Source organism: Odocoileus virginianus, chromosome 17 (assembly GCF_023699985.2).
Source record: "Odocoileus virginianus isolate 20LAN1187 ecotype Illinois chromosome 17, Ovbor_1.2, whole genome shotgun sequence".
NCBI lineage: Eukaryota > Metazoa > Chordata > Mammalia > Artiodactyla > Cervidae > Odocoileus > Odocoileus virginianus.
Window position 1 is genome coordinate 16,695,279 of NC_069690.1, and position 27,951 is coordinate 16,723,229.

General features: G+C 44.9%; 2 protein-coding genes across 6 annotated transcripts in view; one reads left to right on the forward strand and one right to left on the reverse strand.

The window, feature by feature from the left end:
* Positions 1-2,272: 2,272 nt before the first annotated feature.
* C17H17orf75 (chromosome 17 C17orf75 homolog) lies at positions 2,273-14,003 on the forward strand. Its single transcript, XM_020898683.2, has 10 exons — positions 2,273-2,602; positions 3,401-3,481; positions 5,726-5,851; positions 6,771-6,914; positions 7,303-7,360; positions 8,841-8,960; positions 9,717-9,781; positions 9,932-10,068; positions 10,866-10,969; positions 12,607-14,003. Exons 1-10 carry the CDS (start codon positions 2,463-2,465, stop codon positions 12,820-12,822), a joined length of 1,191 nt encoding a protein of 396 aa, XP_020754342.2. The 5' UTR covers positions 2,273-2,462; the 3' UTR covers positions 12,823-14,003.
* A 3,239-nt stretch (positions 14,004-17,242) lies between these two features.
* The window catches only part of RHBDL3 (rhomboid like 3), a 54,809-nt gene continuing 44,100 nt past the window's right edge, over positions 17,243-27,951 (reverse strand). For 3 of the 5 annotated variants that reach the window (XM_070478711.1, XM_070478710.1, XM_070478715.1), the window contains 2 exons: positions 24,464-24,524; positions 17,243-21,060 (listed from right to left, as the gene is read on the reverse strand). In XM_070478711.1, coding sequence (XP_070334812.1) covers positions 20,789-21,060; positions 24,464-24,524 — 333 coding nt within the window. In that variant the 3' untranslated portion in view covers positions 17,243-20,788. Of the gene's footprint in view, positions 21,061-22,893; positions 23,141-23,962; positions 24,271-24,463; positions 24,525-27,951 lie in introns of those variants that run through there. The other 2 variants (XM_070478713.1, XM_070478714.1) reach the window with 2 other exon arrangements.

A 27,951-nucleotide genomic window follows, 5' to 3' on the forward strand; every position in this document is an offset into this window, starting at 1 on the left:
TTAAGAGGACAGTTAGAGAATAACACAAGTAAGAGTATAGTTGCTTTAGAGTCCAGGTGCTTGGGATCGTTTTCTACCGCCTATTTGCATGACTTTGGGCAAGCCACTTAAACTTCTCTGCCTGCACTTAACAGCATAGAGAAATAACTAGTAATGTAAATTACATGTTCCTATTAAAAGGAAAAAATAATAGCGGATATCCATGAAGCATTTGTGTGCCAGACAAGGTGTAAGTTTCACATTACTTGTCTCAACAAACATGTGATGTAGGTGCCATTGTTATCACCCGGTTAATACAGATGAAAAAAGAGACAGCTTAAGGGAGTCGTCGTCCAGTGGTTAGTGGACCCTTAAAATCCTACATAGCATAAATAAATAAATAGAATTATTGTTTGTTTTAGGAAGAATGAATATAATGCTTTTCTGCAACTAAGGTCCTGCTTCAGACCAGTTTGATCTCTTATCCAGGTTACTGTCACATTCTCAGTCTCCAATCCATTGTTCTCACTATTGAGGCAAAATGTTTTATAAAAAACTAAACTCTAACTCAGCTCCATACTTACTCTGTGATTTTGTGTAAATTACTTCAACTCCCCCACCCCACCCACATTTTTTTCTGGCTGCACCCTGCCTCTTGGAGTTGAAAGCATGGACCGCTAACCACCAAAAGGGATTTTTTTTTTGTAAGACTCAGAGTTAGGCATAGAAGGAAAACAATATGAAGAGATATAGAAGACAACCACTGTAAGTCAGGGAGAGAAACTTAGAAGACTCTGTCCCCACAGCTCTCCAAAGGAACCAACCTGACTGACAGCTTGAACTTGGACTTAAAACTCTAGAACTGTGGGATGATAAATTCTGTTGTTTAGGGAATTCCTTGGTGGTCCAGTGGTTAGGGCTCAGCACTTTTACTGTTGGGACCCCAAGGTGCACAGCCCCCCCAAAAATAGATTTTGTTATTTAAACCACTCAGCCTTTGGTACTTTAACTGGAACCCTAGAAAACAGAAACACCTATATATAGAAAATTCTAAGGAATACATTTTTTAAAAATCTAAGAGCTCCGGGCCGTGTGTCCGCAGGAAAAAAAAAAAATCTAGAGCTAATAAGAGTTGAGCAAAGTTCACAATACAAAATCAATATACAGTATAATATTGTAAGGCAATTATCCTTCAATTAAATAAAATTTTAAAACAAAGGTCAATATACAATAATCAATTGTACTTCTATACACAAGCAACAGCAATCTGAAAATGAAATTAAGAAAATTCCATTTATAATAGCATCAAAAAGAACAAAAATTTAACAAAAGTTCAGAACTTATACTCCGTAAAACCAAAATATTATGGTAAGAAATTAAAGATTTAAAGTGAAAACAAAAAAACTCTGAGATTAACTGTCCAAATAAATGGCTTTATGACATAATTTTAGGTCAAGTCATCTTCAATTTTGTGGTCTTGAATTCTGGAGTCAGTGGGTTTGAAAGCCACTCTGCCACTTATTAGGGCTTCCTAAGTGTCCCAGAGGTAAAGAATCTGCCTGCCAATATAGGAGATGCAAGAGATGAGAGTTCCATCCCTGGGTCAGGGAGATCCCCTGGAGTAGAAAATGACAACTATTCCAGTGTTCTTGCCTAGAAAACTCCATGGACAGAGGAGGCTGGCGGGCAAAAGTCTACAGGGTGGCAAAGCATGGAACATGACAGAGCACTGCCACTTACAAGCTTATTTCACAATGGACAAGTCCAGTAATTCTGGCCTTGGCTTACTCTTCTGTCAAATGGGATAATAAAGATATCTACCTCATCGGGTTGTGAGAATTAAATGAATAAGTATTTGTAAAGCACTTAGAGAAGTCCTCACACAGAAAACGCTCAATAAATGTTAGCTAGTATTTTTCTATATAAAATTATGAGATGTAGGTGTACTTTATTATCTTTAATATGGTGATAAGGTAAAAAGTGCAAGAAAAAGATGCCTAGGTGTTACAAAAATCTTTTCTTTTTTCTGACGTTACAAAATCTTCAAACTAATTCAGCAGTTTTTGAGCCGCACAGGGCACGGGCTAGGACAGAGGATATAGCAGTGAACAAGATGACATTCTAGTTGGAGAAACAGTAAACAAATACATCTTGTCGGGGTGATAACTGGGATGAAGAACTAGCAATATAAGGGGATAGGATAGAGATTGATGCGACAGCAGTGGAGGTGCCAGGGGGATGTTTTGCATAGGGCGGTTAAGAAGTTGTCTCTGAGGAAGTGACGTTTCTGCACAGACCAGAATGATGTGAGAAAAAGAAAACAGAAAAATCGGGGCATTCCAGCTTTTTCGACTAAGAGCCCGGGAAACCAGCGGAACGCAGATGCGCGAGGACGGGGAGCCGGACGAGCCCAGCCACAGAGGACTGTACGGCAGCGGGGGAGCTGTTTGGCGGGAACGCAGGGCCGCTCAGAGGCCGCCGCGATGCTCCCCTCCTTGCAGGAATCGCTGGATGGGGATGAAAAGGAGCTAGAGAGCAGCGAAGAGGGCGGCTCCGCCGAGGAGCGGAGACTCGACCCGCCGCCCAGCAGCCACTACTGTCTCTACAGCTACCGCGGAAGCAGGTGCAGCGCCCGGCCGCCCTTGTGGCCCCGCCCTGGCCCCGCCGCCCGGCCCCGCAGCCCACTCCGGGTTCCGCAGCTTGGCGGCTCCCAAACGCCGTCTTCTCCCCTCCCAGCCAAGGTCTCTGGCCCTCAGGGCCCTCCTCGCCTCACGCCATACTTCCCGGCCCCCAATCCCGGACTTTTGCGCCTGGTCCTCCCATGCCTCAGCGCTGTGTCCTTGACATCTTCTCAGCCCCTTCCTGTCACCTCTGCCTTTTGTTTAGCGTAGTCCTTCGCACGCTCAATAAAGTCAATCCCCATCCTCCCTGTCCTTCCTGTCATTGTCTCCCCGGTTTCCTCCGTCCCCACCCCCCCTTCCCTACCCCCATCTTCTGGTTACCGTCTGTCCTTGCTGCCTCTTTTCCCTCCGCCCGAGCCGACTTCCTGGGGCTCTTTTGGCCCTGTAAAGTCTGTTTTTGTTTTTGTTTGGGCTGCTTGTGGGATCTTAGATCCCCCCGCAGCGAAAGTGCCGAGTCCTTTGTGGACCGCCCGGGAATTCCCTGTAAAGTGTATTTAAGAGAAAATTTCCTTGACATTTCTGGGTATTTAATTTAGGATTTCTTCTAGCATTAAGTGGCTATTTTATGGGTTTTCCCTGTCATTGAAGCTAGGCGGAGGAGGACGGGGTTCAAGCATATCTACCTTGCAGCATTTTTAGTGGACTGTTTGCCCGCTTCCTTGCTTGCTGCGGGAGGGAGGACATACTCCGCTGGACTTAGAGCCCATAGTTCATAACTGAATTGGTTTTGTGGCGAGCAGATTGGCACAGCAGCGAGCGGACAGCGATGATGGAAGCCCAGGTGGCACAAATGCAGAAACTCCCTCTGGTGATGATTTCAGGTAAAAACAGCTTGGCCAAAAGCCGTGTGTGTGCTTTTGTCTTAAGGGCATCTCTGGCATGCAGATGTCAGTGGGTACCTTATCTGCCCTCAGCTTTCCCAGAATGAAACCATCAAGCCCACTTCACCCCTAGGAACCTCGTCTTATTTTCCTTTATTCATTTATTCAAGGCATACCCTGGTAATTAGCACCATGTTGATTAGCCAGTTATTCTGAGCTTCTTGATTGAACTCCAGTAAATATTCAACATCATATGAGTATCAAGAAATTTAAAATCCTCCTCTCCCTACACACACCCCCGCAGTGAATACCCTTTCATAGCTCTGCTGCTGCATACTGCAGTGTAAACTCCAAGCCAGCAATGATTGCTGTCTTTCGTTCCTTGATGTCTCCGTGCCTTGAACCTTGAGTGATAGGTACTTGGCATAGGGTCGACGTTTAATATATATTTACTAAGGGAAGGAATGAATGAACCTCAACACTTGATGCAAAGTAGGGTATAGTACAAAAATATTATGTTCACTGAGAGGCTGGATGATGGATGATCTAAGAAATTTTTCAGGTGCTGTAACAGTATTGTGGTTATAGATACATACATATATATTTTTTAAATTCTCATTTTTTAGAGATATGTAATGAGATGTTTAGGGATGAAATAATATGATGCCTGGAACTTGCTTCAAAAAAAGTCTGGGACTTAAGAGAACAAACTTATAGTTCACCAGAGGGGAAGGACTGGGGGAAGGGATAATTGGGGAGTTTGGGATGGACATGTAATCACTGCTATATTTAAAATGTTTAACCGACAAGAACCTACTGTAGAGCACGTGGAACTCTGCTCAGTGTTTTGTTTTGTTTTGTTTGTTTAACTCTGCTCAATGTTATGTGGCAGCCTGGACAGGAGGGGAGTTTGGGGCCGAATGGGTACATGTATGTGTATGGCTGAGTCCCTTTGCTGTTCATCTGAAGCTATCACAACGTTGTTTGTTAATCGGCTATACTCCAATACAAAATAAAAAGCTTAAAAACAAAAAAGCCCAAAATAAGCCTGGGAGGTGGAGGGTATGGACCACACGGGGAGTGCAGATGAAAACGAAAATTTTTATAATTTTTATTGGAATATAATTGATTTACAATGTTGTGTTTCAGGTGTACAACAAAGTGGCTCAGTTATGCAGATACATATATCCACTCTTTGTTAGATTCTTCTCCTCCCATATAGACCGTTACAGAGTATTGTGTTCCCAGCGCTGTACGTAGGTCCTCGTTAGTTCTCTATTTTATATATAGTAGAGTGTATGTGTCAATCCCAGTCTCCCAGTTTATCCCTTCCTTCCCCCATAAGCTGATCATTGTCAAAACTGTGTGGTAGGTACATGTGGGTTCATTATACTATTCTTTCTACTTTTCAGTGTTTGAAATTTTCCTTAATATGGAACCAAAGATGTGAGGCATATTGGGTTCATATTCTCTGTTGGGAAATTTGGGGATGGGAAATCTTACATATTCAAATTACAGTTTCTGTTCATATACTAATCTCAACCAAACTGAAATGTTTGTGTTTAGGTCATAAATAATCACTGAACTGGTGTGTTTATTCACGGGGCAGTGGGTAGTGGGAGGCTTGAGGAAAGGAGAGGAGGCATGAAATAGTGATGTAGAAGAGAGTGAACCAGGAAATGGCATGAGAGCTGGGCAGCAGTAATAAGGGCCCACTGGTGGCTAGTGGTCGTTCATTTAAAATGAGACTAGCCGCTGTGGTTGTGGGGTTTTGTCTAGCCACATTCAGCTACATGGGTGCAGGTGCAGGCTAGGTAGAGAACTGGACTAACCAGGGCTGAAGGTTTGCTAAGATACCAGGAGGTGAAAACAAAGGGGTTGAATGAAAATGTATGCGGGGCGGTGATCGTAATGACTGACCACAGAATTTAAGCTGGGTAAGAAGGGAGGTGAGGATGAGAAACTTGAGGTTACTGTGAAAAAGAGGGAAGGTCCGTGGGTTTGGGGGGGGTGGTCCCACTGGAGTCATAATACTAAAGAGAATGAGCTAGAAAGATAGGACCACTTTAAACGGACGAGGCAGATTGTACTTGGTGACACACATCCCTAGAAGCCTCACCAACAGGAGTCAAATGGGAAGCTCTGCTGAGCCGTTAGTGAGGGCTTTTAGCAATGTTGTGTCTGACTTACGGGGTATAAGTGCAGAGTCCTCTGCTAAGGAACGTGTGTCTTTCATTTGTCAAGCCTCTCCTTGGTAGATACTAATCTACCATCTGAAGTGGAGCCAGAGCTACGCAGTTGCATTGCGAAGCGTCTTTCTAAGGGAGCAGTCTTTGAAGGGCTGGGTAATGTTGCAGCTGTAGAGCTGAGGTAAGTGTAAAATGTGCTGTGTCCTGAGATTTTATTTCTGAGCTAATACGGGAAGCGATGAGAAACTCCAACAGATCAGCTCTGGCTAGACCTGCAGAGTTCATCTTTGTCTCCTGGCAGCTGAGCCCTGAGCCACACACACACACACACACACACACACACTTGAGGAATGGAATTAACTGAATGGCAGAGACCCTTCCTCCTAAGGGTACATATTTAGTCTTGTACTTGGGAGAAAAGAGCTCATTACCAAAACTGAAATTATACAGTGTACAGTTGTGAAGTGCTTTCACAAGCTTCAGTGCCTTTCTCCTTACAAAGAGGTGATAAAGCAGATACTTCCTATTTCAGATGAGGAAATAAACTCAGAGAAGTTAAGGTCCTAAGGCCGGTCACATTGATGGAGTTCAGGCTTAAATATAGGTGTCCTTGGTTGAATTCCAGCCAGCTTTCCATTACACCCCTTGATTGTAGTTCACTTCAGACCATGATACTGGCATCAAGTCCCTTCAGGAGTATGAGGCCACATCCCAAAGGTAAGACCACAGGGTCAACACTTCACATCTTCCTGGCGCTTCAGTGATTCATGTATGTTTATGGGAGGGAAAACACAGATAAACCATGTCAACATGGGTAAACTGTGAACAAGAGTGAAATTTCTATGAATTTTTCACATAAGACAGAAGAATTCAAAGAAATTCCGTGTCTGTTAGGTGCTGCTTTAGTTAAAGCCCGTTATGATGTATGTTCACTTTCCTCTGTTGTTATCAGTAAACCAAGGAGAAGTCTGGGAGCTTCTGAACTACAGAGCAGTCTAACGACATTGCCAGATCAGGATGACCAGGGCTCAGAGGAGCCTACAAAACTACATGAATGAGTTATCAAAAGAATGCATTTTAGCTTTTTCTTTCTTTTCTAGAATTCCAGGTTACCGAGTCGGTTGTTATTATTGCCTTTTCCAACAAGAAAAACTGCTTCCCCAAACAGCATCAGTGGACTCTGAGCAGAAGTCTTCAGAGTATGTGGTCTGTTTTTTAGGAGGGTCTGAAAAAGGACTTGAGCTATATCCTTTCTTTGGTTTTTGAGGATATCAGGAAGGAAATGCTGGCAGGCAAGTAGAGGATTATCACTGTCAACCTCCAAAAAGCCTTTCTACCTCTTATGCATGAACTTCAATTTCATATCTTCACATGACCAGTTTGTCTTCACTTGTTTTATCATGAACTTATTTATTTTTTGGCCACTCAGCTTGTATGATCTTAGTTCCCCTACCAGGGATTGAAACTGAGCCCTCGGGTGGTGAGAACATGGAGTACTAACCACTGGCCTGCCAAGAAATTCCCATGTCTTGGCTTGTTTTAACTAACAGTCATTTAAGAGATTTTCCTATTACCCTTTGAGAGATAAAACCCTGTCTTGATTCACCCTTTATCACTTCCTTAAGAACATACTTTCAGGCTTGAATTGGATAAGTACATTCAAGGGCTGAAAAATAACATGAACTGTGAGGTAAGATGATTGCATTAATATTTTTATTTTTTTTATTTTTTGCATTAATATTTTTAAAGACCCAAATGACTAACATTATGTGACTGCTGTTCTTATCAAATCATCCAGGTGGGCACAGACACTTAAATTCTGAAAATGTGCTACTCTGTGGGCCAGTAGAAAAGTGCTTGTTAAGAGGAGCAGGGAACACAGTCCTCTAAGTTTCACAAGACTGCTTGTGATGTTTTGTATCTATGAAAAATTCAACCCGTTAAATTCAAAGGTGTACGGTAACATGCCAAGCAAGGAAGAAGATGCTGCTTTCCTGATTTCTAGACACATAAGATTTATACTTTGGGCAGAACTAATGGCCTGCGAAGCTGCTGGCACCAGAGACATGCTGTGCAACGGGATGACTGTCCTTGAACTCAACCTCAAAGATATTTAGAAACATCCCGTTTTTCATTAATCGATCTTTTGTGAATTAGATACATCCATATCGATTCGTTTATCCATACCTTTTAAATACTATGCATTTGGTTTGTGGGAGTTAAGTCATAACTCATAAATTTTCTACCCATTACAGGTGGTAATAATTCTTTTCGCTTGTCGTGCATGTGCTTACAGTGCAGCACAGAGTAGAATGATAGCCTCTGAGTGAGCCGGGGATACGAGCACGTCTAGGGTAGCTGCGCTCCTGGGATGGGGTGCTCCCACCAGCCCCTAGGGAGCAGCAGAGCCAGGGAAGCTGGGTGAGCTCCCGGCAGTGTGCCTGACCACAGCGGGGCGGGCTTGAGCACTTTGATGGGCTGGCCTGTGTCCTCCCCTGTTCACTTTCAGGTGTTGGTGAGCTGTCTGCGTTCCTCAGTGGTTCAACAGGCACTTTATAAGCTCATCCATGGGTGTTTCAGAAACAGTACCAGATGCTTGGGAGTGGGGGGTGAGGATTTTTTTTCCCTCCCCTTAAATGAAAGAAGTTTTATTCATTAATTTTTGGAGAGAAGGATTATTAAGAGAGTATTTCCTGGAGTTCACTGCGCAGTGGGAGGAGATGGACATGTAAATGCCCTAACTCCTTTCAGTGAAGAAATAGCATGGAACCCTATTAAGTCAGTCTCTTCATTTTATACAATGCATGTCTTAGTGTGTTTTTTTTTAATGCAGTACTGAATTAATCCCCTCTCTGCCTAACAAGCCCAGCAAAGTTATATCACAATTCCTTTTTTTGTTTTTTCGCTGTACTTCTCTGCCTGTGGGATCTTAGTTCCCCAACCAGGGATTTAACCCAGGCACCTGGCAGTGAAGGGCAGAGTCCTAACCACTGAACTGCCAGGAAATTCCTACAATTCCTTTTGTTTTAATTGGTGGCATTAGCTTAAAAAAGAAGGAGGTGTCAGTCCCCATTTCTTTTCACTGTCAAGAGTATCATGAAGAAAATGTTAAGTCCATTAATTAAGGTGAGGGCTTAGATCAAAGCAAATGACATTCTCTCTTAATCTAGGAAAGCGGTGGGGAGAACCACATCCAGTCTTACCTGAGCAGCTGGTTTGCAGATGTTGTTTGCCCAATCCAAAGGGTGGTCCATCTCTTTCAGGAGAAGCTCACCTTTCTGCTACATGCTGTAAGTATTGCCCAAACGAAAGTATTTCCTTCATTGAGGATCACTTTGGCAGAGTTTGGTTTACTTAAAGACATACTTATTTTCTCTGAATATTATTTATTACTTCCACCTGCCCTCTGAATATTCATTGAGATTATGCTTGCAATAAGGATACACTGCACTCTGTTTACACAGATCCAGAAAGTTACACTGCGAAGGTAGAGTTGCGAATACTATCTTCTAATACAATAAAACATTTTAATCACTTTCTCTTTTTCTTTTTGGCTGTGCCATACGGCTTATAGAAACTCAGTTCTCTAACCAGGGATTGAACTCGGGCCATAGCAGTCAAAGTGTTGAATCCTAACCACTAGACTACCAGGGAACTATCTAAAATAATTACTTTCTGAAGTGATATGGGAGAGATGTGATTTCTAAAACAATTTGAGAAGGAAAACGGAAATCCAAAGTAATTTTTAACTATTTAAAAATGTCCAAATAAAATACTCACTAAAATATCTGAGTAAGTGGCTAGGTTTTTCATTTTTCATGTGTGGGTGGATGCTGCTGAGGCTGGACAGCCTCTCAAGCCCAGGTGGTAAGGCTTGGTTCCCAACCGTCAGTGAAGCTGAACACAGCTCTGGAGAGCTCCGGGGCGGTGCCCAGCAAACATGGTCTGGTGCGGTGCTTATTGGGGGAGGCGACGTTTAGTCACTAGCTACTCTGCAAGGAAAATTGGCATACATGTATCAACTGGGTGTTGTTTTTCTCTCATAGGCTTTGAGTTATACTCCTGTTGAGGTTAAAGGATCAGATGAAAAAACAAAGAGAGACATTCACAGGTAAAGAACAGTTTTGCAAAGAGAGAACCTTTTCCACAGCCAGTCTGATATTTCTGTTTTTAACTCCCCTACCACGCAATGCAGAATGAATTTGCTTTCTCCCTCCCATCCTGTAATATAGTTTGTGGAAAAAGATTGTGTGTGTGGCAGGTTTCTGAGCGTGGCTAGTCTCCAAGGCCTTATTCACGAAGGCACCATGACATCCTTGTGCATGGCCATGACGGAGGAGCAGCATAAGTCTGTGATCATCGACTGCAGCAGCTCCCAGCCTCAGTTCCACAATGCAGGTGAGCCACAACCCTGGCAACAGCCTGAGAACAAACGACGCAAAGTTATCCTCCCTGCCTTGCGCAGTTTTACATGTTTGTCCCCAAATCACCAAAAACAATAGCATTTCTAGAAACATGGAAATCATGACATGCCTAGCAATTCTGCTCCTAGGTATATAGAGAAACTCTTAGGTATGTACACAAGGAGACGAATACAAGATGCCCATAAGGGCACTGTTTGCAGTAGTAAAGAATTGAAAGCAACTCAAGTGTCTGTCAACAGGAGAACTGATAAGCTGTCATACAATGGAATACTATACAGCCGTGACAATGAGTGAACTAGAGCTATATCTCTCCGTATAGCATCCAAACATACTATATAGTGAAAGAGCCATTAAAGAAAAGTACAGTTTTAGCATATGCAAATTTTTTATACTCTATAGGGCTTAGAGAGAAAGTATGTGGCAAAGGTTTAAAGAAAGACATGGGTGTGATAATCCTTTCTGATGGGAAAATAGGGGGATGCAGCTGGGAAGATGCACGTGGAAGCCTCGACCATTTTGGTATTTCTTAGCCAGGTGATGAGTTAAGGTTTTTTTAGACCAATACAGAAGTCTTAAATAATTCATTGTAATCATTTTATAAATGAGGACAGAACATTGTGACGTATACAAATATTGAATCCTTGTGCTGTGCGCTTGAAACTAATGTTATATGGTTCAATTATACCTCAATTTAAAAAAGAAAATACAAAGAAAGGCAGAATAAATGTCTTTTGATTTTACTTTTATTCATTTTTCTAAACTGTTTTATAGGGAGCAACCGGTTTTGTGAGGATTGGATGCAGGCTTTTATGAATGGTGCCGAAGGAGGTAACCCTTTTCTTTTTCGACAAGTCCTGGAGAACTTTAAACTAAAGGTAACTAATTGGCTGTGTGCCAAGTGCCATATATAGTCTTTGTCTTAAAGTTTAGTTAGTACTAGTGACCAGGAAAACAAATCTGCTTCACAGCTATGTCTGTTAACTAGGACACTTTCAAAACTATAATCCTCAATTTCCATTTATACCAACAGCATTGAAAGTGCCAGCCTCCCCAAACCCAGACACCACTGGGTATCTAAACTTTTCATCTTTGCTAGTCTGACAGGTGACAATGGTGTATCACTATTTTTATTTGTATATAAAAATTTCAGTTTATTTCAACCAAAACCAAAACAGTCCACTCATTTCTCCCACTCCCTATCTGCTACCGCTGGTGGCAGAGTACATCTGTACTCTGAGTCCATGAGTTTTTTTTTTTTTAATATACACATAAATATATATATATATTTGGATTACACATGTAGAAGAGATCATGTGGTATTTGTCTTTCTCTGTTGAATCCGTTTCACTTGGCATGAAGCCCTTATTGAAGAGTTCATTCTTTTCATTGACTGACTGGTATCCCGCTGTGTATATTTACCGCAGTTTCTCTGTCCACTCACCCATCAGCGCACACTTGGGTTTCTTCCATGTCTTGGCTGTTGTTGGTGATGCTTCAGGGAACATGGCACTGCAGATATCCTTCTGCGTAGGTGCTTTGGTTTTCTTCAGAGAGATGCCCAGAAGGAGCATTGCTAGATGATATTTTTTTTCATTTGGATTATTACCTTAATGTATATTCCCAAAAGTGGGATTACCAAGTCAAAGGGTTTGAATGCTTTGGTTTCTATTACAGATTGCCAGCTTGCACTTCAAAAAAAAAATGGGAACAAATTACGGAATGTTCAGCAATGTGTATGGGTTTTCTATGCAGAACCTAATATAACAGTTTTTTATCAGTCTTATTTATTTTTATTACTTTAATATTGGCACTCCATAGCTATTCAAATCTGTCTTTAATTATTATTCAGGCTGAACATTTTTTCATGTTCGTTTACTATTAGCAAATAAACAGAAAGACATTTTGATGGAGCAAATGTATCCACTATAGTAAAGGCAATACTAATGAAAGGTATCACTTGTCATTCTTTATATATAAACAGTATCTTTATATTTTTGGATGAATTGTCAAGTAAAGTCCAAGTCTTAACCATAAATGTGCATTATTCTGTGTTTTTGCACTGTAAGCCTTATTCATAATAATTAAAATAATGTTCTAATTTTTGAAAAACAAACAAGACCTAGAATCTTCAGAAGGCATTCATTGATATTTTTCAGTGGCCTCTGTATGTATTTCCAATAAATTGAATTGAATGCTTGCTTATATTTTAGGGACTTCAGCCTTATAATTTATGGCATATCTTAGTTGGGAAGCACAAAAAACATAGTTCCACGCCTAAAGGTTCAGAATTTTGTTGGGGAGGCATGTTGTCACCTTATTTAGGAGATTTGTATTTTTACTTTATGTAAAAGATTTTGTTCTATCAAGGGCAAAGCATATTAGCAATTAAGATATTTGAAATAAAAGGCAAACATTTCATTAACATATAGTTGAGTTCTCAGCTGGATAGATCTTTTGCAAGCTTCATTATTATCTCACTGAACACATACTTAACTGGGTAATCTTTTTCTAGGCCATACAAGACACAAATAATTTGAAGAGATTTATCCGGCAGGCAGAAATGAATCATTATGCTTTGTTTAAATGTTACATGTTCCTAAAGAACTGTGGTAGTGGAGATATCCTTTTGAAGATTGTTAAAGTGGAACACGAAGAAATGCCAGAAGCCAAAAATGTGGTAGCTGTCCTCGAGGAATTTATGAAAGAAGCTCCTGCCCAGAGTTTTTGATGACGTATTTGGAGATGATTGTGTTGTGAAGTCATGCAAGCCGTGGTGTTTAAAACTGTGGTAGTTTTTATAACTGTCATAGGATTGCTATTTCAGATTATTTGAAAACACATTCTAGATTTTTTCATTTTGTATTTTCAAGATTAAGCCTAATTAGATGTATAAATCTGAGGCACATCTTCACAGTCATAGATAGATGTATGTTAGAATTGTGAAATTTTTACATTGCTGGTCCCGTAAATTCTAGCTTCAGGGAATTGTTGCTCAAAACCTTCAGAGGTGATTTTGCGGCTTCTCTGAGGCGTTTGCTGCAGTATTTAGCAACTTTCCCTCCCAGAAAAATCGTAATACTTCTTTCTCAAGGTACTGTTGCTGTGGTTTAGTCGCTAACTCATGTCTGACTCTTTCGGTGACCCCATGGACTGCAACCCCCCAGCTCCTCTGTCCATGGGATTTCCTAGGCAAGAATAAAGACTCAAGTGGATTGCTATTTCCTTCTCCAGGGATCAAACCCTCATCTCCTGCATTGGCAGGCAGATTCTTTACTGCTGAGCCACAGGAAATCCCTCAATGTACTATAGCTTCTTTCAAAAAACTTATTCCTAGTTTTAGGACAGATTAACACCATGCCACCATTTCAAAGACAGATCTCTGCATCCTGTGGGTGCTTGATGGATTTTTTTTGTCCGATTGATAATGGCATGGATGATGAAGGCAGCTTTTATGTCAATATGCAAATAAATCATGAGTGTGTAAGAAATTAAATGAACTTTAAAAATAGGTGCACTAGCTTCAAGATAAGACATTATCTCTGATGGAAAGCTACTGCAGAAGTGGCCCCATCACTTTTCTTCATACTTTTGTTCACAGGTATTTGCCAAGAGCCTATAATTTCTCTTTTTCTTTTATATGAAAATGCTGGAGTTTTTAAAGAGTGTTAAAAAAGAAACAAAGTACATCAATTTTACAAGCAAACGTAAAATAAAGAACTCACACAGAGATTCTTCACATTGATTTTAGTTTTCTGTACATGTTACAAGCCTTATATTGTTTTACTCTGAATCAACTGAAAGTGTCCTGTGTTAGAGCCATTTGTAATTCCCATGGAAGCCAACTGTAGCTACACACACATGACTCCAGTTTGTTCTGCATAGCTCTTTAATAAATCCATTTGATAATGATTTTGGTTTGGAAGATCAGAGTCTTCTGTTCTCACTGCCCTCAGGATGCTCAGAGGAACAGAAGCCCGTAAAACTCCTCTCCTAAACTCATCTAAATTCACATTAAGTGCTGAGTTTTAACTTTCAAGATGACTGACAACGGCCTTCTGCTTTCTCTTCTACAGAAATCTAGAGACATGACTCACTGAGCCATTTCTTTTCTTTAATGAGAAATATAATTCAGGATCCTCATAAAGGCTTTCATATAGTTTTAAACTTTAATAACTTGGATTGTAGTCAGTGTAGAAAAAAATCCAAGTACCATCTTTTTTATAGCATTCAGAATGACTATGGGAGACAAACTATTTTACGGCACAACCCTTGAATCTGACTTTTTCTAAGGTAGGGTTGCCCGCTTGGAAATCAGTTTTTTAAATAAATAACATTAGGACATCAACATTTTGAGTCTGGAAAATATGTTTTTCATTTTCAAATTCACATATCATTCAAGAGTCCATGTTGTAAATAGCATTTAAAAGCAAATATATTAAAAAAAAAAAAAGCAAATATATTACCTGCTTCAAGTCATTTATGGATAGAGTCAAGGCATAATTACATATTCTTTATATGTACCTTTATATATATTTTTGGTACTGTAGGCTCATGACATCACACAGTTATATACAATACAGTCATTTTAAAACTGTGTGATAAACTGTATATCGCTGCTGTAGAAAAGGAAAATAGTGACATGGAGCTGACTGTCTTGTGGGCCATGAGAAGAAACTCAGAGCTCGTGACCAAAAACATGTATTATACTCAAATTTTAATAAGCTAATATATTAACTTTCAAAGTTTTAAAGAGCATTTGTTCACGTGTGGAATACATTGTGTGTTATCTGTGTGCTGTACACACAGGAAGTGTATGTTTGCCATGGATCAAAAATGGTCTCAATTTACCTATAATTATATTTATAATAATAATAATAATAAAACTTAGCTTCTCAGCAACACAGTCATTTTTATTCAGTGAGCTCAATTCTCCAGCCTGACATTTTTATTAATTTACAACAAGTTTTGGGGGAAATTATACTTGTTAGGCTAAGGAATTTGTTGAAAAAAATCAAATCGCCTGCTAGGAGACATCTTTGTGCAACCTGCAGGAGGCATTAGGCAGAGTATATGAGCAATTTCCATCACAGTGTTTTATTCATCATCCAGTACGCTTACACCTGTCTAATTCAATGGCCCAAGTCAATTCTTTTCACTCTTATTATTGACCATGACAGAATGCCTGTCCTTTCCCAGAGGATTACTTACACCAAATGCCAGGAAAGCCTGCAGGTGTCTCAGAAATAAGATTCAGTTACCAGGACTACCTTCCTCCTAACCATGTGTCTTCTCTGTCATGGAGACCCCACTGGCTTCAACGAAGTCTTTCCACTCGGAGGCCTAAGAGGGCAGCTCCAGTCCTATACCCGCTAAACTTCTTAAATGTGCCTCACCGACTTCATATCCCTCTAAGTTAGTGCGAATGCTACGTTTCGGAAGGCAGGGGTGCTGGGGCAGTGATAGGGAGCAGTAATTAATTGACAGCTGTGAGTTTTCTTGTGAACTACCTCTGGGAGGGCTGACAAAGTAGAGGTCCTGTTAAGTGAACACCAAGCAAATACACCAAGGTTCATGACTAACCAGATGGCCCCAGGCCCGGGGCAACTAGACTGGATCTTTATTTTTTTTTAAGACTGTATCTTTAAACAAACGCCCTGACGCTTCTACAAACTTAAGTGTCCTTCAAGTTCTATACAAACACCCGAGAGCTGAGCACATGAGCTTTGGAACCAGGCCGTCTTGGCTGTGATCCTTCTGGCAAGTTACTGAACTTCTCTAAGCCTTCCCTTCATGTGTAGATATGTGTGTACTTATATCCACTTCAAGTAGCTGTGGAATTAAATAAGACTGAAAGTGCCTCGCCCAGTACCCTGGCATATAGTAGGTACCCACTAAGTGGTCTGTATAATCAGCCTCATTATCGGTAATTTTTAAGTTACAGGAAGAATGAGAAGCTGGTGGAAGGGAGGAAGCAAGAGTGAAGAGCGGAGTGGTAGAAGGCCGGAGGCAAAGCTGGCTTAACGACTGCCGGCTGCCAGGGAGCTTACCTTTGGGAACTGAGTCCCGGGACCACGGCTGCTGCCAGTGTGCGACTTTCTGGACTCTGTTCCCCACACTCCAAACAGGTCCTAGATCTTGAGCCTGAACCATGCTCTAAAATTTGTTCTGGGATGACTTCTGCTATTCCAGAAAGCATTTAGAAATATTTGTAAATGACACACAAGAAACTGATGTGAAAACATGACAGGAAACAACTCCCACCATGAATTTTAACAGGGTAGTTTAATCCACCAAAAGCTGTGAATGGTGAAACTACATACACTGCCATTAGCTTAGAGAAACTGCTGAGAACGATTCACCTTCTCAGCCTTCACCCACTCAAAGCCCACTTGATTGTTAAACGTACCAAGCACCAGACTACCATTTGTGCTCCTCTTGTTTCCCCCTTCTGTATGTGAGCTGTCTGTGCTCTTTGACCCTGAGGACATTCCTATTCCTTTTTTACGATCAGGGTGCTGACAGCCCCTAGAAAGCCCTAGGGACTTGCCTGGTGGTCCAGCGGTTAAGACTCCATGCTTCCAATGCAGAGGGCATGGGTTCAATCCCTAGTCAGGGAACTAAGATCCTGCATGACAAAAAAGAAAAAAAAGACCTAAAGACTGGGCTATTGGGGTAATGAAGGAAGTATCTAGGATATTTTGAAGGAGACTCATCCAATAATAATAGAATATTAAGCTCTCATCGGGGTACAGTGTAAGAGTGGAAGGGGAAGGCCAGGCACCCACCAGGACGGCTGGCACAGAGGTTCATGACCTGAAACCCTAGATGAGTTTCCTTATTCACAGCCCTTTCCCTCTAAATCATACATAGAATTGTCTGTCTGTGCATTTTTATGGGAAGAAAAATCATAGCTTTCATCAACCACTCAAAAGAACTGTATTCAAGAATGGTTAAGAACTATCAAGCTAGGAAGACCAGTGCCGAGCACGGATGCCCCATCCGTAGGGCAGACATCACAGACCCACCCCCGCCGCGGTCCACTCTCCCTCCCTCCCCAACCCTAACCCAGACCGAGATGAAACAGGCTCCAATGCCAGCCCTTCCTGAGTAACTGGTGAAACTGGTGAGAATAACTGTATAACCAATGATTTAAAGAAAAAAAAATCTTTAATGGAATCTGTGCTCAAATAATATGTTACAACAAAAATATACAGAATGTACACGATACAAAAATATTTAGAAACAAACACTGCAGCTTGGGATTAGTTTTGTTTCCACCTACTCCAGTCCTGGGGGGGAAGACAGGTGTTGGGTTGGGCAGTTTTTTAAGGCAGAGGAGTTTTGGAGCTTTCTGGCCAGCACTGGGACCATGAATGATGCCAGGAAAGGGTTTCCCACTGCACCCGGGAATCGGCATTATTTTCCAACGAAACTGGACACTGCAGGGAGATCTGGACTTGGTGAGCACCGACTCCCCTAATCCTCTGGGCAAGAATGGTTCTCGTGGAAGTTGAGAACCCTATGAGCTGGCAAAAGTGCCTCATCTGGGAGCTTTTCCTAATTAAAAAACTAATGATGAATGGTATCATTAGAATGAAATTTCTCCTTGGAAGGTTCGTTTTCCTTTCCCCAGTTTCTGTGATTGCTCTTCCATGTAAGGAGGGGGTGAGTCCGGGGCTGCTGTTTGGAAAACCTTCAGTTTTCAGTCTCTGAAGCCTGTGGATAAAAGGCTGACTGGCTTCCACAGCCTGAAGATTCAGTCCACCCTCTGCTGCTCAGCACCCGGCCAGGTGGCCATACTGGATGAGGGGGGAGCGTGGGAACAAAGGGGCCTGCCAGGGAGGAAGCCAGACCCCCAAAAGTAAGCCTTTCTTCCTGGACAGCTGTCTGCCGGCCCTGGGCTGGAGACCTGGGGGGCGTCTGAAGTGACCCCTGCCACCACTCCGTGGTCCTGCTTGGATGCGGTGGTCAGGAGAGGCGGCGGAGGTGGGCGCTGAGTGTAAAGAAAAACTTACAGGTGGCTTGTGGACCAGCAGCAGCTGGGGCTGGCGGCAGGAGGCATAGAGGAGCCCTGAGCGCCTCCCAGGCCTCGCAGGGCAAGACTCCACACCTCCGCCTCACGCAGTCCTTCTCGGTAACAAGCTGCCATCTGAAGCCCTGAAGAACTGGGTGCTTCCCTGACGGGCTTTCTAGACTCTTCCGGTTCAGTCTTCCCACGCCTGACAGAGGAAGCCCCCCACTCCAGACCACACCAGATAAAGGCAGAAGTGTCTCCACTTCCTCCACCACATCCCAGAGCGCCCAGGTGCCAGGATGGAGATGATGCCCTGCCTCCCAGCGGGGCACAAGCAGCCTCTGTCACTCCCAGAAGGGACAGCATCACTCAGGGCTAGCAGGGGTGGCAGCCCACGGCACAGTCCCTCCCACCCCCGTCCTTGCCCACGTCTTCTCAGCCCCCTTTCCAGCTCAGAGTCCCCTCTCCTAAGAAGCTCACTCTTCCGGCCACACCTGGCTCCCAGGAGGGCAGCGGATGGTTGGCAGGGACAGACTGGCACGGCTCAGCCAAAGACCCGGGCCCATCGCCCCAGGGTGTCCTTAGCACAGCGTGGACACAAGTGCAGCGTGACCTCGGGAGCCATACGTGGGGACCAGAACAAACTATCATTGGGCCAAGACAGGCAAGGGCTTGGCGTAGCCCAGGGGTGAGTAGGGGTGTCCCAGGGTAGGAGGACCCTACCCATTTATGGGTGGTCACAGTGGCCCAAGACCCCCCAGTGCCTGGCTTGGCTGACTCTGGATCTTAGCATATGTAAGGGCTCTGACAGGCTTGAGGCGACCCCATTCCTGCAGGAACATAGCCCCCTGGGCTGTCAGTGTTCGGGGTCCCCAGGGCAGCATAAAGAGACAAGGCCATCCTCCCCACACCCTCCCCTCGGGGTGGGCACCAGCTCCTGCAGGGGATCGCTGCCTCAGCCCTGTTTTGCCACTTGTTTTGGGGTGGGGGCGCAGATTTGACCATCTCCTCGTGCCCTCCCGGCTCTGAGCATCCGAGGGCTGCCCTCCTTGCCTGCAATATTCCCCCAGGCACCCACCGATTCTTCTCCAGGAGCAGCTTCCTGTCTGAATTGGAGGCCCTGTGCCCCCCAACTTCAAAATGACACTTGGCCCCAACATTCCTGCTCCAGCCTTTCCTGCACCCCCAAAGCTCCTTCCCTCCTAAGGGAGACACAACAGAATCTTTTTAGATAGGAAGGCTCTTCTAGGCAGGAGTCAGACCAGAACGTGGCAAAGGGGAGGGAAACCTCAGCATCCTCAAGGTCCCTGGAAGGGCCCGAGGTCTCCCTTGACCACAGCACATCTCCCGCTGGTCAGGGATTCTCAGGGAGGCACCGGGAAAGAACGGGGATGGGGAAGAAGGGGATGAGAGTTTCCTGTCTCTCAGTGCCTCCATCCTCTCAGGCAGACTCCCCCACAGCCCCCGCCCTCTGCAGGCTTCCCTTGCAGCCTCCAGCTGGCCTCACATCATCTTTCCCACCACATGTGCACCTGCCCACCAAACCATGCATGTGCACACACACGCATGCACACACACACATACATGTACGCACGTACCAGAACACGGGCTCTGTAAGCAGAAGGCAGGCACACTGGGGGCTGTGGGCAGTGGAAGGGGAGGAGAAGACCCTGAACAAAAGGGGATGATGTCCGGACACTGGTGTGAGATGTCAGCACTCGGGAGAAGTCTGAAGCCAATACCCTTCCCTTCCCCCCGGCGCTGGGGGTGGGGGGGGGGGTGGTGAGGAGGGGAGTGAAAGTGAAAGTCGCTCAGTCCTGTTGGACTCTTTGTGATCCCATGGACTGTAGTCCACCAGGCTCCTCTGCCCTTGGGGATTCTCCAGGCAAGAATACTGGAGTGGGTAGTCATTCCCTTCTCCAGGGGATCTTCCCGACCCAGGGATCGAACCTGGGTCTCCCGCACGGCAGGCAGATTCTTCATCATCTGAGCCACTGGGGAAGCCCTGAACAAAGTTATTGCCTCCCTCTCGGGCTCCTCTCACAGGTACCCCGAGGGCAAGGGGGGGCCTGGAGCCATAGGATCTCCCTCTGCTCTCGCCAGGCCTGAGAGGCCACACCCCAGTGCCCACCAACAGGCATGGGATGGCGTCCTGGCTTCCCCCGGCCCTGACCAAAGTTGACCATCCTCCACCACCAGGCCCCCTTCCACTCCAGAGCTCCATACCCAGTAGCTTTGGAGGGAACACGTCCTGGCCCATAGTGACCTGTGGGCTGGACAGGGCCTGCCTGGCTATACAGCCACGGGCCTTCCTTCCCCTCTTAGATACCTCCGGGTGGCGGGTGAAGAAGGCTGCCGCCCAGTCTGTGTCCCTGAACACATGGGACACGGCCAGCCCCCGGGGACGGCCACTCTCACCTCGCCCCAGGCCTTCACCCTGGCCCGAGGTCCTCAGAACAGTCTAGAAAAACTACAGAAGCCACATCCAATTCCTCCAGTGGGTGCCTTCAGAAAAAGGCCTCCACTGTCTGCTCAGATCTGAACACAAATGTCACAGCAGCGCAGCCTCTCCTGTCCCCTCCTCTCTGGCCTCACTGAGCTGGTGATGAGAAAAAGAATACGGCTGCTCCTGGCTGACGCTGCTTCTCCCTTCTCTCCCGGACCAAGGTCCTCCAGGTCTCTAGGGGGGCGGCGGCAGCTTCAAGTCCAGCAGGGTGTAGGCAAAGATGTTCCAGAAGACAGCGAACAGCACAAAGACGGTGTACATGGCCACGAAAATCCACCACAGCGACTGGTCCTGCAGCCTCTGCTCGTAGTTCCGCAGGACCACCACGCCCAGGGTGATGCCCACAGCCACGCCACCCAGGTGCGCCACGAAGCTCGGGTGAGGGCAGGGGGGGTAAGCTGACGGGTGGAACCGCAGCCACACGGCTCGCCCAAACTCCATGCTCACTGCGAGGGGAGGAAGCACAGTCAGGTCACCGGGGGAACAGGGCGGGAGCCGAGCGAGAGGTCTTGCCCTCCAGCCAGCCACCCAGCCAGCCAGCCACTAATTCTTTCACTACCCAACAGGCTAGCACTGTTTGCTGTGTGCACTGGGAATCCAATCATGAAGACGGCAGACACACTACTGTTCTCCTAGGGCTCACAGAGTCTGGCGATCAACCAGCATATAATTACATACGTAAGATAATCCGGTAAAAGGCCAGAATACTAGAGAGGGTAGCCTTTCCCTTCTCCAGGGGATCTTCCCAACCCAGGAATCTAACTGGGGTCTCCTGCATTGCAGGCGAATGCTTTACCAACTGAGCTATCAGGGAAGCCCAAAAGAAACCCTATGGGAAGAGAAAAAATAGGTGATTTAAAATCAAGGCTGTGTTTCAGGAAGGGGATTCTTTAGTTTGGAGAATCAGGCCAAAGCTTCCTACAGGAGGGACATTTGAATATCAAGAGAAGACCCAGAACTTCCCTGGTGGTGCAGTGGTTAAAATTTCACCTTTCAAGGCAGGGAGTTAAGAGCCCACAGGCCTTGTGGCCAAAAATTCAAAAACACAAAATACTGTAACAAATTCAATAAAGACTTTAGAAATAGTCTGTTTCAAGAAAAAAAGTCTTAAAAAAAAAAGAGACAAATCTTAAGAACAGTGCTTCAGACCAAGGGGACAGACAGCTCTGTGCAGAAGCCCAAAGGGCCTGCACCCCTGCAGTCATGAGTCCTGGAGGCTCAGTCTCCCCATCTGTATAAAGTCTCAGACTCCGCGTACCAGGCTACACTGCTGGGACATTAATAAGGATCTTAGTACGTGAGAGCCCTTTACAGTCTACTAAGTGTCTTCATGTACTAAACCCTGGAGAACCCTCAGAACTGGTGCTTTAGTGGTTGAAAGGAAGTGATGAAGGGAGAGAAGGGCAAAGAAGGAACAGAAATAAATAATCTCAACAAAGTGTTAGAATGTAATCTTAACAGAGTCGAAAATGCGCCCATTCTGCTCTCCAATCCATCCTTCTTGTGCAAACTCGGCTTGGCCAATTCAACAGGGAAATACTCTCTTGAAGGGATAAGTGCCATTTTATTACATATCACCTAAAGGACCTTATTAGGTTACCATTTAACTAACCAGGGTGCCTCTCTCCACCCTAACCACCCCAGAGATGCCAGCACCTCCAAGGATGTTCATTCCCTGGGGAATTGCCTAAGCTTCCAGGCCTGGACCCTGCAATCCCAAGGATGGCCAATAGATGGCGGAAAAGGAGAGGAGAGGGACACACATCCTTACCTCCTCCTGCCTCCCCAGGTCCCAGGGCAGCTTCCTGCCTTTGCCTTGCAGGCCCTGCAGTCCACAAGGGAGGTTGGAGGGACATTGGTCTCAGTTCCAAAATAGCATTTTAGATTTTATGACACTTGTAGTTAGATTCTTTTATTTAAAAAAAAAATGCTTTCTTTGATGTGGACCATTTTTAAAAGCCTTTATTGAACGTTACAATCCTGCTTCTGTTTTATATTGTTTCTTTTCTTTTTTTTTTTGGCCAGGAGACACGTAGGATCTTAGCTCCCCAACCAGGGATCTAACCTGCAGCCCCTGAACTGGAAGGAGAAGTCTTAACCACTGGTCCACCAGGTGAGTCCCCAGGTTGTATTCTATTAAACAGTAAGACTCATGACTCTGCTCCCATTTTAACAAACAGACAAATCCAGTCTGAGCAGATGAAGCTACGCTCCCCACAGCTCCTAGCCCACGGCCTCCCATAGCCCCAGCCCCACCCCCCGCCACCCTCAGGCCCTGATTCAAAGATTCCGTGAGCTTTAGAGCTGGAAGGTCCTCTCTGGGATTAGAAATCCTCCAGCCCCATCCAGGAAACAGAGACCAGAGGACCCTGAAAGCCATGGGGTACAAAGGATGTAGAAGTGGATTTAAGTGGAGCCCACCTGGGCCCCTTATCCATTCCATATCTGTTCTGGATCAGTTCTTCCTCTTCCCCGCAAACCAAGTGGCTGACCCAGACAGAAACAGTCCCGGAGCTCCTGCCCAGCCTGGCAAAAGTGCAGGGCATTAGAGATGGCACAGGCTCACTCTGAATTCTGCCTCTACCACCTGTAGGGGGGGAACCTTCACGTTCTGAGCCTGTAACTTAAGCCTAAAAACAATCCGCTCCTCGTAGCCATGTTCTGGGGACTGAATGAGACCTTGTCTGGCCCTCTTCTCGCTTCTGTTGAGACTCATCTCTTTCCACCTCAGAATGAACCTCTTGGCCTCTGATCTCATCCCCCACACACACCTGCCCCTCCACACTGCAGCCTGATGAGTCGCTGAGAACTCAAAACTGTCAACAGCTCCCTCATTTAAAGCCCCCCACTGGCCTCCTAGTGCATCTGGGGATGAAGCCCAATTTTTCTCTTTGCATTTAAATCCCTCCACGGTCTGACTGCAGTGATCTCTTACACAATCACACACAGTCCTAAACCTCATGGGCCAGTTTTGTTAACCAACTTGCCAGCCATTACCCTTCACTCTTCTGCACCTTTGTTTCTGCTGCACCTGAAGTGGCCTGTCTACCTGGTGAATACCTGTCTTGTCTTTCACACTCAAAATGCCCTTTGCAGACAGACTGACTTCTCTCAACGAAGGCCCTCATCACACCTGTTCAAAAGGGTTCGTGGATTAGCTATAGCTTGTGAACCTGCTAAACAGCAAGTTTTAGAGTGTGTATAGGTGTGTGTGTGTGTGCCCATGTGAGCTTGCTCATATGTGCCTTTTTCTGGAAAGTAATCCTGAGTTTCCAATAGGAGATCGCAAAGGATCGACTCTATGAGCCAAAAGGTTAAGAAATTACTTTTCTCACAAGGAAAAAGAAATTTGTTTTCAATTTCTTTAATTCTGCATCTATACAAGATGATGGATGTTCACTAAACTGATGGTACTAACCATTTCATGACATATATAAGTCAAATCATCAGGCTGTACACCTGAAACTCATGCAGGGCTGTGTGTCAATTTTATCTCAATAAAACTGGAAGGAAAAACATTTTTAAATAAAAACATTGAAACCAGAAATTTTTTTAAACCAAAAGGAATAAAGGACAAGAAAAGGTTCTTTTTCTTGATCTGACCACTGAGCTGGAGACTTATCCCACGTGGACTTTCCTCTCTGCAAAGTCTATGTCTGTGAAAAGTAGAAGGCCAGGGAGCAGCACTGTAGGTCTGACCCTCCTGTAACCCCCACTTCTGTGCACATTGTGGACATGCCTCCCTTCTCTTTTTGACCACAAGTCCCTAAAGAGCAGGGACTGAGCCATCTCTATATCCCCCAGGACTGGTACAGGGCCCCCGTTCCCCAGCCAGCCCTTAGAACTTACTACAGATCAAGGCCACAGCCATCCGCAGCAGCTTGAATTGACACTTCATGCCTGACCAGTTCTAGGGACAAAAAAAGAGAGAGTTTCATTAGTTCCAAATCAGACCACTTCTCTGCAGAGGTACCCAGCCTAGGAAAAGCTGACATTTAAAACAGTCATCTCCGGGAATTCCCTGGTGGTTCAGTGGTTAGGATTCCTCACTTTCACAGCCAAGGGCTCGGGTTTGATCCTTGATCGGGAAACTAAGATCCCACAAGCTGTAGAGTGAGGCCAAAAATAAATTTAAAAATAAAACTCATGGGGTTTTCCTGGTGGCCCAGTGGTTAAGACTCCATGCTCTCAATGCAGGGGACCAGTGTTCACCCCCTGATGAGGGAACTAGATCCTGCATGGTACAACTGAGAGTTTGCATGCCACAACTAAAGATCCTGAATGCTGCAACTAAGGCCTGGCACAGTCAAACAAATAAATGTAAAAATAAATAGTTTTAAAAATTAAAAAAAAAATAAAATTTGTAAACAGAGGAAATGCTAAAAGAGTTGGAGTATAATAAAAATAAAGATGGAGTTTAAAAAGAAATCATCTTTATTAAATCCTGAATGAGGTGGCGGTGGCGTAGTCCCCAGACCACAAAGCCAGCACGGCTTTGAGATTTTAGGGGTTGGTAGGTTGGTTATTGTCATAAAAGCTCTGGAGCTGCACCAACATAGGAAGAGAATCTAGATCCTGGGAGACGCAAGTCCCTGTCTCCACGACACAGACAGATATCTGAATGTTGCCCCAGCTGCTAGGTCTCGTGGTTACAAAGCGATGCAGGCCAGCAAAGCAAGCCAAGTCAAAACAGAACCATCAGGATGATAGGAGAACTCAAATTCCTGCACCTGAGAAACAAATGAAGAGGGGACTGGGGAGGTCAAGTTCACTGCGGTCAGCTATCAAGTGAGTCAACACACGCAAAGGGCATATTTAGTGCAACCTGTAAGCAGAGACACGGATAAAACTTCAGAGAGAGACTTTTCTTTTTAAGCTCAGGATAAGCTTCCATTTCTAATCAGCTGAGCTGTCCAAAGATGGAATGATCCATGGGATGGTGAGTTTCCCATCACAGAGGGGTCCACATGGGGGCTTCGCATCACTCAGAGCGTGTGCTTGAGAGAATCAAGCATTGGAAACGGGGTGGGCCAGATGGCCTTCAGACAAATCCCTTTCCCCTGAGAATCTCTGAACACTCTGAACCTCCAAAGCAGATAATCAGAGCACAATTATTCACCTTACAAAAGGACTGTTCACTTTACAAAAGACTTCGCCACAGGGCTCCTTTGACGGGCACTCCTGCAGCGCTTTCAAAGCTCCACTTCATTTACCCAGAAGCAGAAAGGAGCCCGGAATCTCCCTGGAAAACATCAGTCTTGGGGGAGGAGGCAAGTGGGGATGCCCCGGCTTCTGTTTCCCCCCACCCACCTCCCCTGCCTTTGCTGCCTGGCCCAGGCCCAGCTCAAGGGCACATCTTGAACTCCTCTGAAATAGCGGGACCCATGCATGAAATCTGACGGGGCTCCTGAACACTGGGACAGACAGCAATGTCTATGGAAGCTTCAGTGGACCAAGTGGAACGGAGGGACGCTGTCCCAAAGACAGAAGTCCTGCCACATTCAGCTCTTTGCCCTTGGCCTCCCTCTTCCCCATTATTCCTCAATGATCAGCATGTCCTTCCTCACAGAAAGCAAGGTAGTCCAGTGGCTAAGACTCTGAGCTCCCAAATGCAGGTGGCCCACATTTGACCCCTAGTCAGGGAACTAGATCCCACGTGCCGCAACTAAAGATCCCACGTGCCGCAACCAAAAAAAACCAAAAAAAGATGAGGTGAGTGATACACGGTCCCTCTTCAGGTGGGAAAGTCTGATCTCTGCTTGCCGACATGTTCTGTACTAAGAAGCAGATGGCAGGACGTTGTCCCCTGCCGGGGTTTGCCCGCAGGGGACTCTCGCTGGGGGCCAAGGACCAGAACAGGAGCTGGTACCTTCCATTGGATCTGGCAACCCAGTCCGAGCTGGCTCAGTTGGTTGAAGGTGGGGCACTTCCTCTCCAAGAGGAAGCCTTAGGATGGGAGGGACCTTGGGAGTCATCTGATGGGCTATCTCCTCCCAAAGGGACACCCCTGGGAAGGGGTTACAATCACGGAAAAATCCTCCCTGCCATTGTCCAGCCAGGCTTTGTCTCCCTGTGATGTCCACCCACGGGTCTCCATTCTCTCTTAAAAGTGACACCCACATTCACAGCAGTGTGATTCACAACAGCCAAAAAAGTGGAAGCAAATCAAGGGTCCATGGAGAGGTGAACGGAGAAACGGAAGGTGGGCTAGCCACACAGTGGAATATTACTCAGCCTTCAAAAGGGAAGAAGTTAAGACTCATGCCAAACTTGAATGAACCTTGAAGATACTATGCTGCTAAGTGAAATAATCCACTCCCGGAATGATAAATAGCATTTGATTCTACTTACAGGAGGTACAGAGGAGTCAAATTCACAGAGGTAGAAAATAGATTAAAGGTTTCCAGGAGGTGGGAGAGAGAGGAATGGGAGTTGTTGTTAAAAGGGTATAGAGGTTTAGTTCTGCAAAATGGAAAGAGTTCTGTAGATAGATGGTGATTTGTATCACACTATGATATGAATGTACTGAACATACTTTAAGAAAAAAAAGTGACATGGAACACTTCTAATATCCCTTTTACTCATAAGAGCCCTCTGGATATTTTACCTCATGTCTCTTTTCCTAGGTTCTGACTGATGCTATGGGGAAAGTAAGTTTAGAAAGTATTGGTCACGCTTTCCTTCAGCTGAGGTCCACACCCCCCTGGGTCCTACCTGGGATGCGCCTTAAAAAGTACCATCTGTATTTTTGGTCTGGCAAGGCCACTGGGATGACTCAGAATTCCTTTTTTCCAGGGTCCTTGCTTATAAATTTGAGGTAACGGTATGTATCTCATTGCCCACCTCATGGTTTGTAGTGAAGGTAAGATGAATTAATATGTGTAAAGAACACAGACTGGAACACAGTTAGAGTCATCTATCTAAATGTCTGACAGTATCTAGACCTGAGGCAAAGATAGTGAGTTTGCCTTGCAGAACGGTATTAAAACTTCGGAATCTCTGCTGAGTGAAATAAGTCAGAGGAAGACCAATGCTGCGAGATATCATTTACACGTGGAATCTAAAAAATATAACAGACTAGTGAATAGAACATAAAAGTATACTCACAGATCTAGAAAACAAACTAGTGGTAACTGGTGGGAGGGACAAGATTGGGGTAGGAGAGTGGAAGGTACAAACTACTGGGGGTAAGATAGGCTCAGGGATGCTTTGTTTAACACAGGCAATATAGGCAATATTTTATAATAACTGTAAATGGAAAGTAACCTTTTAAAATTGTACAAAAATGGACTTTCCAGTGGTTAAGAAGTGTGCAAGTCATGTCTGTGTGCTCAGTC

Coding starts and splice junctions, on each gene's coding strand:
- C17H17orf75 (XM_020898683.2), top strand. CDS start 2,463: ATGCTCCCCTCCTTGCAGGAATCGCTGGATGGGGATGAAAAGGAGCTA. Junction 6,915..7,302: donor TCTGAAAAAGGACTTGAGCT/ATATCCTTTCTT, acceptor TTAAGAACATAC/TTTCAGGCTTGAATTGGATA. Junction 7,361..8,840: donor AAAATAACATGAACTGTGAG/GTAAGATGATTG, acceptor CTCTTAATCTAG/GAAAGCGGTGGGGAGAACCA.